This window comes from Oreochromis aureus, linkage group 3 (assembly GCF_013358895.1).
Source record: "Oreochromis aureus strain Israel breed Guangdong linkage group 3, ZZ_aureus, whole genome shotgun sequence".
NCBI lineage: Eukaryota > Metazoa > Chordata > Actinopteri > Cichliformes > Cichlidae > Oreochromis > Oreochromis aureus.
Window position 1 is genome coordinate 131,889,888 of NC_052944.1, and position 14,088 is coordinate 131,903,975.

At 41.3% G+C, this 14,088-nt stretch overlaps 1 protein-coding gene across 2 annotated transcripts; it reads left to right on the forward strand.

The window, feature by feature from the left end:
* The first annotated feature begins 7,313 nt into the window (after nt 1-7,313).
* Nucleotides 7,314-13,855, forward strand: LOC120438104 (Fc receptor-like B). 2 transcript variants are annotated; one of them, XM_039608547.1, is made up of 6 exons: nt 7,314-7,515; nt 8,940-8,981; nt 12,500-12,754; nt 12,939-13,187; nt 13,331-13,474; nt 13,546-13,855. In XM_039608547.1, exons 1-6 carry the CDS (start codon nt 7,485-7,487, stop codon nt 13,623-13,625), a joined length of 801 nt encoding a protein of 266 aa, XP_039464481.1. In that variant the 5' UTR covers nt 7,314-7,484; the 3' UTR covers nt 13,626-13,855. The 2 variants fall into 2 exon arrangements, with proteins under 2 accessions (XP_039464481.1, XP_039464482.1); XM_039608548.1 differs by having other exon boundaries at nt 12,542-12,754.
* The last annotated feature ends 233 nt before the right edge of the window (nt 13,856-14,088 follow it).

Consider the following 14,088-nt stretch of genomic DNA (forward strand, 5'->3'; position numbering starts at 1 on the left):
GCGTCCTACCAAACAAAGTCATCACGGGAAGGGAGAACTGTGTGCACACTGGGGTTTTATCCATGTTTGTTAGCATGCAGTGTAGGGTTATAGAGCTCTATCCGCTAACCACACCTGTGTGTCTGCTTCTGATTCACAGACTTATAGAAAGAAATCTGTGAGCTCAGGAATTTAACAGCTACCACAACAGGGAGCGACGATTACGAGCTGCCAGCTCCTGAGCAGCTTCTGTCTTTGGTCTGGTTGGTCTACACCTCCATCCTTGAGTTTAGGAGCTTTTCCTCCAACAGTATCGTCCTCCTTTAAATGCAGTCTGGCCCTGTTCAGGCCGCTCTCCCATGTTGGGCCAAGTGTGGAACGGGATTAACGAGGAATCCCAGAAACAGGAAAGCTACCACACATTAGTGGTGACGACGTGCAAAGCAGTTGCTGATACAGTGTTTTATTCCATGTGAACAGCACACAGCCATAAATCAGCACATCTTCTACATTTACACAATAATCAGGCTGTATTAGCAGAACAAAGAAAAGCTGTGGATGCTCCTCAAACTGCATCAATACATAAGATGTCAGAGCTGCAGCTTCACTCAACAACTTGTTATAACCAGAATGTTGACACGAGTGATCAAATGTGTGTGTGTCTGTTCTCAGAGCTCTGCTGTTTAAACTGGAGCTTATTCCTTCTCCTGATTGGTGCTCAGTCTGTGAGCGACTTCCACAACAATGAAATACTGTCAGACTGAGATCCACCACAACTCACAGCTCATCTTTACTACAATCATGTTTATCAGTCCCATCAGGAAACGTTTGGCATCCAATAAGATCCACTTAGAGGGAATGTTTCCACTCAGTGTTCTTCCAAAGCTGTGGACACACTGCCACAGACAATTACATAATGTTCCTTTAGCTTGTGAACACTTTCCACAGTTATCAGGTATATTTGATTCTATGTATTCATCCCACCACTGTCACATATATCCTCATTAACCATCTGTGCTGGATTCATCTGAGCTGTGTTCATAAATCACTTTCTGATGTTTCACTTTCACAATCTTCCTTACAGGCTGTCGTCTCCTTGACTCTTCTGATGAGTAAAACGTCAGTGTGTGATCAAACTTTGAGACCTTTACTGAAACCATCTGAGTTTAGGGTTTCTTAGAGTAGAAAGAAGGTTTGGAAAGAACATATTCTGGTTCACAGTCATGAAACTTCTGAGCTCAGCAGGTTCTTCAGTTCGGAACTGGTTTCTGGCTCCAGGAGTTCATCTTCTAGAGCAGCCTGCAGTTTAGTTTGCAGGTTCCTCTTCTCCTCCTCAATATCCGACTCGTGTTGTTGGTCCAGCGTCGCTCGTTCGGTGCTCATTTATCTCCTTGCTCGTGTCTTCTTTGGCCTCCACAGCAGCATCAAATCCTGCAGACGATCCTGGTTTCATGGAGCTCACAGCTGCCTGATTTCCTCTCTGGTTTGTTGGATTTACAGGTTTCAGCGCGATAGTGAATCGAGCCTCAACGGTTCTGTCATGGTGAAGCTTTTAGATTCTGTGATGATCAGCAGCAGAGCAGTGAGAGATGCATCTTCCTCCATGGCTAATTCTGTGCTCTGAACCATTTGTACAGTCAGTTGCTTGTTTTAAAATCCATACTATGATTTAGAAAAGTTGTCCAAAGGCAAAACGTTTTCTCAGACTGTAACCAGATCAATAAAGTGTAAGAAAGTCAGTGAAGGAAGCACAGAGGAGGGTTTCTGCCTGATTTATTTCTTTATTCATGTTCAGGACACGTTTAAATTAATGCACAGAAACATAAAATCAGTATTTCTCAGAAAGTATTTGCAGCAGAACCAATTACCTCTTAAATCTTCTATTCCTTTCTCACAGTTTTGAGATCAGTTTCAAAAACATGAAAGTTTCAGTATGACTTTATCAATTATCCAACTCATTACATCCCATCTATGTGAGCACGTTTTACCTGCTTTAACTGATCTTTAATGATTCAATGTTAAAACTTTATTTTTTGAAACTATTAAAGGTTTTAACACCAGAAGATTTTGGCTTATTCTGGTAACTTCAGGGTTAACACTGAGTTTTCTGTACTAGAAAGCTGGTTCACAATCTGCAGCTGTGAGAATAAAAACCCAAACTGTGAGCAGCAGATTATGTTCATTGTGTTCATGTTACTGAGTCTGCCTCACTGCCACAAACACAAAACACACACCTGAATACTGGTACAGCGCACAAGCAACAGAGTTTCACAAAAATACAATAACATAAGAACAAGCAAAATAAAAGAATGGGTAAATCTGAGGATTATAACAATAAATATATGTACAAATATAAGAGTGCATGCACTAGATAGATAGATAGATAGATTGATTAGATTGATTAGATAGATAGATAGATCACAGAAATGCAAAAAATATAAAAACGTAGAAAAGAAAACAGCAGATTTTTAGTCACAGAAGTGAAGAAAATGCCGTTTTCATTTTCCTTCCAGCATTAGAAGAGTGTGACATGAAACAGACACATGTACCTGTGCATGGACACATGATTCCCATCTTTCTCATGCAAAAACTCACCTATAAAAGTTGTAAACAGGCAGAGAAGAATCAAAGCCATCACAGCTTTCCTGCACATGTTTGTGTTCTCAGCAGTGATGCTGCTCAGAGCTGCTTCGTCCTCGTGGGTTTGGCTGATGTGAGCGCTCACAGCAGCAGGACTACAGGGGTGCAGACCATTATACACTTCGTGTTGACAGCAGTCATGTGCTCACGTTGCACACATGCAGCTGCGTGCATGTGTTGGTGAAGACTGGCAATCTTGTTGGGTATCCAGTTACAGAAACAACACATTAACAAGGGAAGTCTGAGTTACTTTCCCTAGTAACTAGTTACTTTGAAAGTAACGAGTAACTTGAAGTAACTGAGTTACTTTGGATGGAAGTAACTAGTAATGTAACTAAGTTACTAATTTAAAGTAACTTACCCAACACTGCTTATCACACATCAGACAATGATTTATTATGTTGGACATTTTGAGACAACGTTGATGTGTGTGAAGTATTAATGATGTTCAATATGAAGACGAGGAGAATGTGAGGAAGAATCGTGTTTCATTAAATCAATGTTTAAAGGACGCTTTGAGTTTTCATGCTGTTTCACGCTCAGAGTAAACTTAAAAACAGAGTTCACAAAGGTCATCAAAGGTCATCATGTGTCTGTCAGAGACAGGATCCTATATTACTGCTCACAGAGCAGCTGATGGAGGAAGAATCAGAGAGTAAAGTTGTGTCTGAGCTTCCATAATCAACACTGATGCTCATCAGAGGAACAAAGACTCTGTGCTCTCCCCACACAGCTCTGACACACCCTCATGACAGCTGATTGGTCAGTAGGTGGGCTGGTCACACCTGCTGATCACTCACCTGTTCCAGACCAGACCTGCCCACAGATATAGATGAGAAAATATGAACTATGGATGATTATGAGCTGAGTGCAAAATCCAGGCAGGAGTGACGTGCAAAGAGTTTCCACAGCCTGAGTCAATAAGTGTGTTATTGTAAGAGGTTAGCAGTGATGGGGGTGAGGGGGCGTGGCTTAGCTCTGTGGTCCTGTGGTGGTGGAGAGGGTGGAGCAAAGTGAATCTGTGCACAGCTGTGCTTCATCCACACATGAGCTGAGATCAGGAGTGTGTGTGTGTGTTGTAGCATCTAATACTTTCCTCACTCAGGGACATGAAAACACTTTATCTGCAGCCTTTGTGATGCTGTTGATATTCTGTCTGCATTAAAATGAAACAGCATCAAATCAGAGACTTTGTTGTTTGTAACTAAACAGATAATTATTCCCCCTCCTGTCATTGAAGCTGCTGCTGCTGCTTTTAGAAACAAATTAGAGTTGGAGGAATTATGGGAAAGCTGTTACCTGAACAGTTGGTCGCACAGGTGCAACCAAATATTTTTTTTTAAGTCGCACCATTGAAAAATTTCGTCGCGTTTGCGACCAAATTGGTCGCACTCTAGAGCCCTGCCTTACAGTACCTACATTCACCAGCAGAGCTTTGATGGCGCTACTCTCCTCGACCACTAGATGTCTCCACACTCTGTGCTGACTCTAATGAATGATCAGAGCAGCTGAGCCTGTTTGGAGACCGAGGAGGAGCTCCTGGTGATCCGTGTGGGACTAAAAAGCTCTGATAACGTCCATCCAGCAGCTGATAACAGGGACATTTGGTGCCATGTCAGAGCTGCACAGTCAATCATCAGTTTGGCTCTTTAGTTTGAAGAGTTCAAAGCAGCAGCAGAGAATCTAAAGTGTGTCACACAGCACCAAGTTTCCTTTGGTCACATATGAAATGTGAGTCAGAGCTTCAGCTACACAACAACAACACACACAGCAGCTGATTGTAACACGAGCTCATCTGAAAGCCACCAAGAAGAATCCAGTGATTTGAAAGTTGCTGCTTTGGATTGTTAGTTTGATCTGAATCAGAATCCAGTGTTTGATGGAAATCTCCTCCTGAAACAATGAATCAGGTTAAAATACTTTAAATCAGTGCAGATGTATAATGTAATGTACAGTGGGTTGGTCTCGACGTCACTGAAGCGCTTCTTGACAGCTGCCAGTAAGGTTGCTTTCATTGTCTTGACGCCATGGCCCTCGTCTGTTTCTCTGTTTAGAAGTCTCACTAGCACAGTCACAGCTGGGATGACATCAGAGGCTAGTGCGTCGTAGCTGCTCACTTTTTAGTTAGTTCCTCAAAGGGGCGAGGATGGCAACAGTCGCTCCATAAGAGCCCATTGGTGAGCGGTGAGATAGTCAGGGAGTTCATGCTCGGACACATACACCCCAGCACTCGCTTTGGCTCAATGAGGACTGGAGCAAGTAATACGTGCTGTTCCAGCGCATCTGTACGTCCTGCTGCAATCTCTTTGTTGGCTGGTTGAGTTGTCCCTGAATGTCCTCGAGGCAGGAGTAGGCTAAGGCGGAATGTTTAAAATGCCCAACTATTTTCCGTCCCACTGCTATAGCATCAGCTATGCTCCTCTGTGCTAATAAGCGTGGGTAAACTCTTTGTACTCGTTGTCGTGTTGGGATTTTAGGTGCTTGATTAAATTACTTGTGTTAAATGCGCTACCTTTTGAGCCTCCTCTGGATAATTTCGCTGAGCATTATATGCAGTCCGCCTTTGTTTTCGCGTCTTCATTCACTTTGAAATAGTTCCACACGGCTGAGATGTTTCGCCTCGCCTTCTCCCAGCTCCGAGCTGCAGCCGGGGCCTGGGGGCAGGCACTCGGTGCCTGTGATTAACCCCTTACATGCCGCTCAAACATAGACAAGTCTCAGACCGTGGTATTGGTCCCTGGTATCGGGGGAGTTTTAACAAGTACGAGTACTTTAGAAAATGTGGTATCGAGCCCGATACCAGATACTGTTATCGGTATCGGTGCATCCCTAGTAATCATTGTGGCAAGCGGGCTGTTGACAGGAACAATGATGGACTCTTTGAAGCATGTCGGAATCTCGGCTTTGGCCAGGGAGAGGTTGAAGATCTCCGTGAACACCAGTGCTAGCTGGTCAGCGCAGGCTCTCAGGAGCTGACAAGGGATTGCATCTGATCCTGCTGCCCTCCTCGTGTTCACTTTCCTAAAAGCTTTTGTCATGGGATGCTCTGTCATGAAGAAAGCTTTGTCTTCACTGGTGCTCTCTGCATGTAGCTGTTTGTTGTTTTATTTGCTGCAGTGTCGAAGCGAGCATAAAATGTGTTCAGCCAGTGAAGCATTGACATTCCTCATTTAAGAAGCTGGTTGTTTATAGTCCATTATTGTCCCCAATCCCTTCCACAGACTCCTAGAGTCGCACTGTTGTAGCTGTGACTCTAGTTTTTCCCCGTAGCTCGCCTTTTGTCTTTGTATCCATGCTGCGCGTTTATAAGACACAGCTTTGTATTGGTCCATATTACTGGAGATGAGCCCTTCATTGTAGGCAGCAGTGTGTGGTCTCAGCATCGTGGAAGTTTTTATCCACCCACGGCTTCTGATTCGGAAATGTTTGGATGATAGTTCTTTCCACTGTATTATCCGCTAGTTTCCCGATAAAATCCACAACTGCTTCCATAAACATGTAAATGTCATCAGAGCTGCGCTGAAACATGTCCCAGTCTGCGTCATCCAGTGCGGTCTGCATTGTTATTGAATGGTCATCCAGTGTGCGACCTCCCTCCTGATTGGTCCTTCCTGCTTTAGCCTTTGTTTGTAAACAGGCATTAGGAAAATGTCAGGGCGGTCCAATTTTCCAAATGCCGGTAGAGACTGTGCTTTGTAGCAGTTCTTGAACGGGGTGTAGCAGTGGTCTAATGCCCTAGTGCCCCTGGTGGGGAAGGTGATGTGCTGGTGAAGGTTATGAAATGTGCGTTGGAGGTTTACTTTGTTAAAATCTCTCATAATAATAAGCACAACGTCCTGGTGCTTGTTTTGTGTGAGAGCCTCATGTAGCTCACATAAGGCAGTGTCCAAGTCCACGTAAGGCGGAATACAAACAATGCAGGCAGTGACCGCAGTGAATTCCCAAGGAATATAGAAAGGGCGACTTTTAATCATCAACAATTCCAGATTGGGTGAGCAAGAGCATGTGAGTGGAGAAATGCTGAAATCCTCACGCTGTCGCACCATCTGTTGTTCACCATCAAACACACTCCACCACCTCTTTTCTTCCCCGATCCATTATTCTGTCCATGCAGTAAACCGAAAAGAGCATCCAGCACAGCAGCTGACCTCACCGGGGCCATTGTTATCACACAGATTAAAATTATTTTGTCCAAGAAGAGCTATTTAACTTTAGGTCTTCTATTTGTGTTTCAGTAGAAACTTTTTCCATCCATGTAGCCCAGGAAAACTGCAGCTGCTACAGTTTGTGCTTATTGATCACTAGCAGATATTTCTGCTTCACATTAAATATAACATAATATACATAATTTTTTATGAAACGTAGGATTTTTTCATGTTTCTGATATGGTGAATCTCTATTTGTTCACTTCACCATCTACTAGAAACACACTGGAGAAGCCATCATTGGCTAATCCTGAAAAGTGTTGTATGGTTCCTTTTCAGCCTCTCTTTAAATGCTTTCATAAGTCTGTCTTTTTTTGTTGTCATGTTACACTGTCCAGCAGCTGAATTCATGTGATCTCACATTAGTGTCTGTAGAGCAGCCAATAGAAAAGTTGCCCTCTATGAAAAAAACAAAAACAAAAATCAAACAAAGCTGTGGTTGGTCAACGTTCCCTGTCACTGTTAAGATTCTCTAAAAGCTAATCAGAGCTCAGGTGGGGTACAGTGGACTCCAAATTTACCAAAGAGGCAGTCAAGAGAGCAGGCGTGAAACAGCAGCAGTAGGTTTATTTCTGTGTTCACACTGAAGAAATCAGGAAGAGGAAGCTCTGATGTCTTTAAGGGCGAAGGGGTGAGGTGCAATTGTTTTTATCAGACACCATGAAGCCTGCATCAGTCTCTCTGCTCCTCGGTGAGTCACATACAGAACTTCTACGTGGATTTGTTCATTTATGACAATGATTAATAATGATTATTATCTTTATTATTACTGGTGGAATTGCTGCAAAGCATCACATCCCATAATATACATGTCATATTTTTCTTGATGTAAACTCCCACCCCACCCAGCCCCTTGGAGGTTTCTATACTAAAAAGTGAAAACAGGGTTTTGTGAAATCATCAGAAGCATAATAATAAATAAATATGTAGCCCAATAAGTATAAAATCCAGAAAGCCACACAACATTGGGTGGCTGCTTAACAAACACAAGTCTAACTTAAGTTTCACTCTTTTTTTGGTAGAAAAAATGAAATTGTTACTTAAATTTACCCAAAATGTCAGAAATCTGCACTGTCATGAACAAAAATTTAGACCTAATTTTTCATGATTTGTTGGGTTAGCCCTCGTAGGTCCAAAATATAACTGTTTTTCACCTTCAAATTGTTTAATTATTTTTTTCCTGCCTTGCTTGGTGTCATTCTTTTCAGCTCAACCTCACATGTCGGAATTTACAGTTGCTTTTTCTTTGGCTTACTGTAGTAACACAACTGATCTGAAGTCACACAAAAAAAGCAACGAGTGGCAATGAGTGAGTCTGTCTGTGACTCACTCATTGCCTCTCTTCCTCCTTCCATCTCCTCATCTGATCTATCACTGTCCATCTGAGAACAAGGCACAATTTGCTATTGCATGAATCTAGTATTTAATTATCCACACCTAACAACTCTCACACCTAATAAAGTAATGTTAGAAAATGTTATAGAACCAAAATATTGTGTGTATTATTGTTTTTATGCTTGAGTAATCATTTCAAAAATCTATACACATAAAACTTCTGTAAAAGCCCTGTAGCTGAAATATGTTCCCTAAAACGGTGGACAGAGCTACAGAACCCTGACACCCTTACCCAGTGAGCTAGCAGCTATGACCAGCACATGTGTGCAGGTAATAAAAGAACAGGTAATGTTTGTTGCTCTGTTGCACACACAGCATGCTCATTTAGTTTTAAGATTCAGAGCTGATGGAGATCTGAGTGACACTGTGTTGATCATCACAGAGCAGCTTTTTTTTTCTTTAAATAAATAATAATGAAGGAATCACATATATGAAACACAGTGTTCCTGTTGTGTCTCTTCTGTGTGGGTAAACAGCCTCTGGCCTCAGTTTATTTCAGGTTCTCTAGTTTTTCAGTTGAGCTGAACTTTACTTCCTGTTCACTTTGTTCCTTCCTTAAAAAGTCAACTAATTAAAATTAAAAATGCAGAAAGTTCTCAGTTCTCTTATTTTTTCCTTCCTTACAGCGGAACTCTGAGAGCTGATTAATGCTTGAGTGTGATGAACCTGCACCTTATAATAATATTACTGTATATGGATGAATCTGTCCTCCTGTTGCAGGTGTGGATATGCTGCTGCTGTCTGTGCTCACAGTTTCTGCAGGTGAGTCCATGGAAGATTAAAAATTTAAAAACTATCTAAATTCTTTCATCTGTATTAAAATGATCAGCGCTGCTGCTTTACCAGGTGTAACAATTAAGTTTAACATCCAGGCATCCATGAAAACAGAGTTTATTACATTTAACAGAGTTAGAAGTTAACAGGAAGTTAGCTCGCTAGTTTCAGCTCTGCTGTCACTTCCAACATAATTGAAGACAGAAGTGGCTCATTATCTGATGCCGTCTCCAGACCAGTATTAGACATAACCTGAGAGGTTGATGGCTCCGTGTCAGAGCACTGGCTATGAATTTTGGACGGATCAGGCCTTAACTTAACGAACAAGTTATCAATCGCTCTTTTTGTATTTTCTCATTATCCACAGCTATATCTGCTTCTATCGGGCCTAGCACACACGTAGGCCTGCAGGAATATGCGGACCACAGTCAATCAGAAAGGTCCTGCCCTTGACTATCTCTGATTGGTTTAGACCACGATATGGGCACAATGTGTGTCTGTTGTTGATGACACAGAGACTTTCAGAATTGTGGAGACTTCTGGTTTTTTTTTTTACTCAAACGGTGTGATCTAAGTTTTTTTTTTTTTTTTTTATCAAATTGGTCGTACTTCAAAGCCCTGTGTCAAACTCCAGTCCTCAAGGGCTGATGTCCTGAAACTTTTACATGCGTCCCCACTGCAACACACTTGAAAAAAATGAGTAGCTTGTTGACTCTATTGAGGTGGCAGTTCAGCCATTTGATTCATGTTACAGCAGCTCATGAGTGAATAAACATGGTGCAATAAAAGTATATTTTTTCTAAACACTTACATTTACTTACATTTATTTACATTTACTTGTGAAGGGTAAGTGGTTGCCACTTCAGCAGCCAGTCAAGTTCTATACAGTCTTGCTAATGACCTACTCATTTTATTCAGGTGTGAAACAGCTAATGATATGAACAGAGCTAGCCAGCTAGTGCTGCTCTTAGAATGACCACAACAAGGAGCCGATTGCAAAAAGTCATCGCTTTGTAATTAATTAATCCCAATTAATCGCATTTAAGTGCAGAGGAATATTTGCCCCAAAAGCACAAATGTGTGTGTGTGTGTTTTTTGTTTGTTTTTTTAATTTAAACAGGTTTTAGTGGGCGACAGAATAAATAATAGACATGGACACAAATATTGTAAACCCAAGCTCTTTTAATTTATGGGGGAAAAAGCATTTAAACTACATTTCAATTCAAAACAGAGAAAAAACACAATATCCCCGGCCAAAACTGGGCAGGCTTAAAAATAAAGTGCTATTTTAAGTTTTTTAAGTACATTTTCAAAATGATATTGTCTTTAAATAATAATATAAATTTTCAACATAAAGTGCAGTTTTTCTTCTTAATAAAATAAGGCAGAAACATGAAAGGTTATTTGACCAGCTTCACCTTTAAACTCTGAGTAACATTAGCCAAGATTATTTTTAAAACAGTGTGATCATTTTAGTGCAAAAACTAACAAACCCATTGCACTCACAATATCTCCATGCTTATTTACTGTCTGTCTCTTTCAGCCAGTTATTTAGACAAACTAGCCTGTTCAAATTTTCAGAGCTCAGGGCAGCTCTCGTTTTGTTACTATGTGACCTGCATGTGAGAACAGTCTCTCACATGGGACAGAAGTGGCAGGACTAATCAGACACGTGCGGGCCAGGACAGACAGCTGTGGGTGGGTCCCTGCTCGACTGGACCATCACTGCAGCGGTAGTCTGTCTGGCTGCTGGTGGATTTTGCTCTGTACAAACTCAGGGCTCTGTTACAGAGGGCATCCTTATCTGAATCACAGAGGAGCAAGCTCTTTGTCTTTGCTGGCTCCTTTGTGGTGGCATTGTTACACTATTCCTGCAGCAGGACCTCAAGGCTGCTCCAAACTTCTTCTTGCTCTTTCCTTGATAGACACTTTAAATCCTTAAAGTGTGGGTCGAGCATGTAGCTATCTGGAGCCACTGATGGTTGAGTGTAGCTACACATTGGGATAGGTCCTTTGTGAAGGCAGTCTCAAATGTCACCATGTATTTTGAGCCATCATCGGAGACCTCCGTGATGTGATGCAGGTGGCAGAAAGCAGGTAAAACCACTGAACATGAGACGTATGTCTCACCTCCAAGAAGCTCAGTCACAAACCTGTAGTAGACAGTTCAAGAAAGTCATTTTTAATCTACACAATAACTGTCAACTAAAGAGCTTTTTGAAGAAAGAGTAACAATAAGTTAAAACAGTTTTATTTAGCTGCATGGCTCAAGGACAGTCGCCAGCTTTTGGAGTTTTACCAGTTGCTACTGGTGTATTTCCTCCATACTAGTGGGGCTATCTGTAATGCATTTGATTTTGCTTGTTTTTCAGTGTCATAAAGCTGTTGAATATTACTTGAAATAGTCTTTTGGCACAGCAGTTGGAAAGTTGGATCACCTGACGCTAACTTCAGCACATTTTGTCCGATGTTGACTTACTAATTTAGGTCCTGAAGCCAGTCCAGGTTTGGGCTACCAAACTGGGACTACTAGCGCTAACAGCTCCGGCAGTTTCTGTGCTCGCTGCAAAGTGTTTTGCATTTACATGGTACCGTAACGTTGAAGTGCTTCGGTGGTATGCAAACTCATTTTTGCACAGATTGAACAAAACCATGCTATAATCAAGGCTTCCATTGTTGCTTCCATGTTTAGTGGGTAAAAATCCCAAGACTTCACATTTTAAAAGACATCTACTAACAGTTTCTGAAAGGTACAGAGCTGTATTTCACAATATTACAAAATAAGACATTTGTAGTGAAAACAAAATGAAAAAAATACTGTTTGCTGTATTGCCTAAAGAGCTTGGAAGCTGCAGCTGTTTTTGCACTATCCTACTGTATATCCTGTATACTAGTATACAACATATACAGTAGGATATACAGTATTACTGTATACTAGTATTCTTATTGTATATATTGTATGTCTTATTCCTCTGTTCCTCTGTCTCTCTTGCTGCCTTGAGCATGTGTACGACAAAAGAATTTCCCTCAGGATAAATAAAGTTCTTCTTATCTTATTTTATCTTATATGCTATATAAATTTTCATTGAACTCTCATGCTGACTTGAGTAAATATGGCAAACTGTACTGCAAAACTAAATTTTTTTAAATAATATTTAACTAAATATTAAATATTTAATATTTAAATAAAGAAATATTTAGTCAGAGTTAAATATTTAACTATTTAACTTAATTTTTTAAGTTATAATTACAGAACAATTTGGAAACCAAACCATATGGAATTGTGCATTATGCCGGCGAGGCGTGATTACAGGTGCTGTGCAGATGCATCCATCTCGCCTGCAGCAGCATCACAGACCACGACCCGCCACAGGCAGTCTACTGATAATTAGGTTTTTGAAGTCAGGACATGATCCCTAATAGACACCGGTGGAAACAATTAATGGTTCATCTACATGCAACCCTGATACTGAGTGCAATGTTGTGTGTGTGTGTGTGTCCTCCAGTGTTTCTGAATGTCAGTCCAAACCGTCCTCAGTTCTTCCCAGGAGAGTCTGTGACTCTGACCTGTGAGGGGGTTCACAGCCCTGATGGTTGGACCCTGAAGAGAAGAAATTACATAGAAATAAAGAGCTGTGGTGAAGACTTTGGCCAGTTTGATGGTTCCTCATGCATCATCTCAGATCTGAAAGCGATGTCATCTTACTGGTGTGAGGACAGATCAGGACAGAAGAGTGACAAGCTCAACATCTATGTATCAGGTACAGAATCTTTGTGATGATTTGATGTCTTTTTCTCTTGTTTTTGTGGTGATTTGAGACTTTGACCTGCTGCAGGTTCTTTTATTTGCTGCTCATGTTGTTTATTAGTCTGTTACAGAGTTGCTGTACAATCATCCACTAGCTTCATGAGTTTGTGTTTCTTTGTCTGTCTGTACTTGTTTAGATCACGTGATCCTAGAAATGCCTGCTCTGCCAGTGATGGCAGGAAGTAATGTCACTTTGAGCTGCAGACCTCGTTATGACAGTTACAGAGTCCGCTCCATCAACAGGAAGAGTGAGTCTGACAGGGAGAGCTTCTCTGCAGTCCACACCATCTACAATGTGCAAAAGTCTGATGAAGGCGTCTACAGCTGCAGTGTAATTTACACTGATATGGTGATGGTATCAGGTCATAGCAGGCTGACTGTTGCAGGTATTTAAAGCTAACAGCTACACCTGTTTCTGATTGAGTGACAGCTCATGCTGAAGTAGAGTGTTGACCTTCCAGTATTTAGCACCTCAATGTGACTGAAACACAAACTTGTCCTAATTTCCACGTGTTCTGCTCTTCCTCAGCTCCTCGTCCTGATCCCACATCTCCTTCTCCTCCTCTGTCTCTGTCTATGCTCAGAGTCTTCTGCCATCTGCTGGTTGTAGGTCTGTACTGCATCTCCACCATCCTGATGCTGTTGATCTGCTGTAGCAGGAACAGGAACTCAGGTGAAAACTCAGATATGCACTAACACAGACTCTAATCCACCTCCATTATAACATCTTAACTCTGCCTACAGGAGAGGAACCTGCCATATCCATGTATGATGATGTCACTGCTGATGTCACCGCTGATGTCACCACTGAGCATGAGTTCTGAACAAATCTGAAGGAGCTGCACTGTAACATTTATGTCTAAATATTTCCACATGAAGCATCAAGCTGACTGTTTTCTGTCTTGTCTGCTCGTGCCAGTAAAGCTTTGTGTGAATTTGTCTCTGGCTGATTGGAGTTTACTTTTAACTGGAAAGTTTGACCCAAAGCTTCTCTAATCTGTCATGTGACCTCTTGTGGCAACTATCTGCAATATTCAAAGAGATGGAATCAAGTCAATAAATAATACTGGAGATGAAATTTATTTTAATAACATTGATCTTTCAACCATAGACAGAAATTTAGTGTTGACCAACAATTCCCATCAATATTTCCTGTCTGAATTAAAAGGTTTGGCTTACAGGTTGTAACTCCGAAATGACAACACAATTCAATTCAATTCAATTCAATTTTATTTATATAGCGCCAAATCACAACAAAAGTCGCCTCAAGGCGCTTTATATTGTACA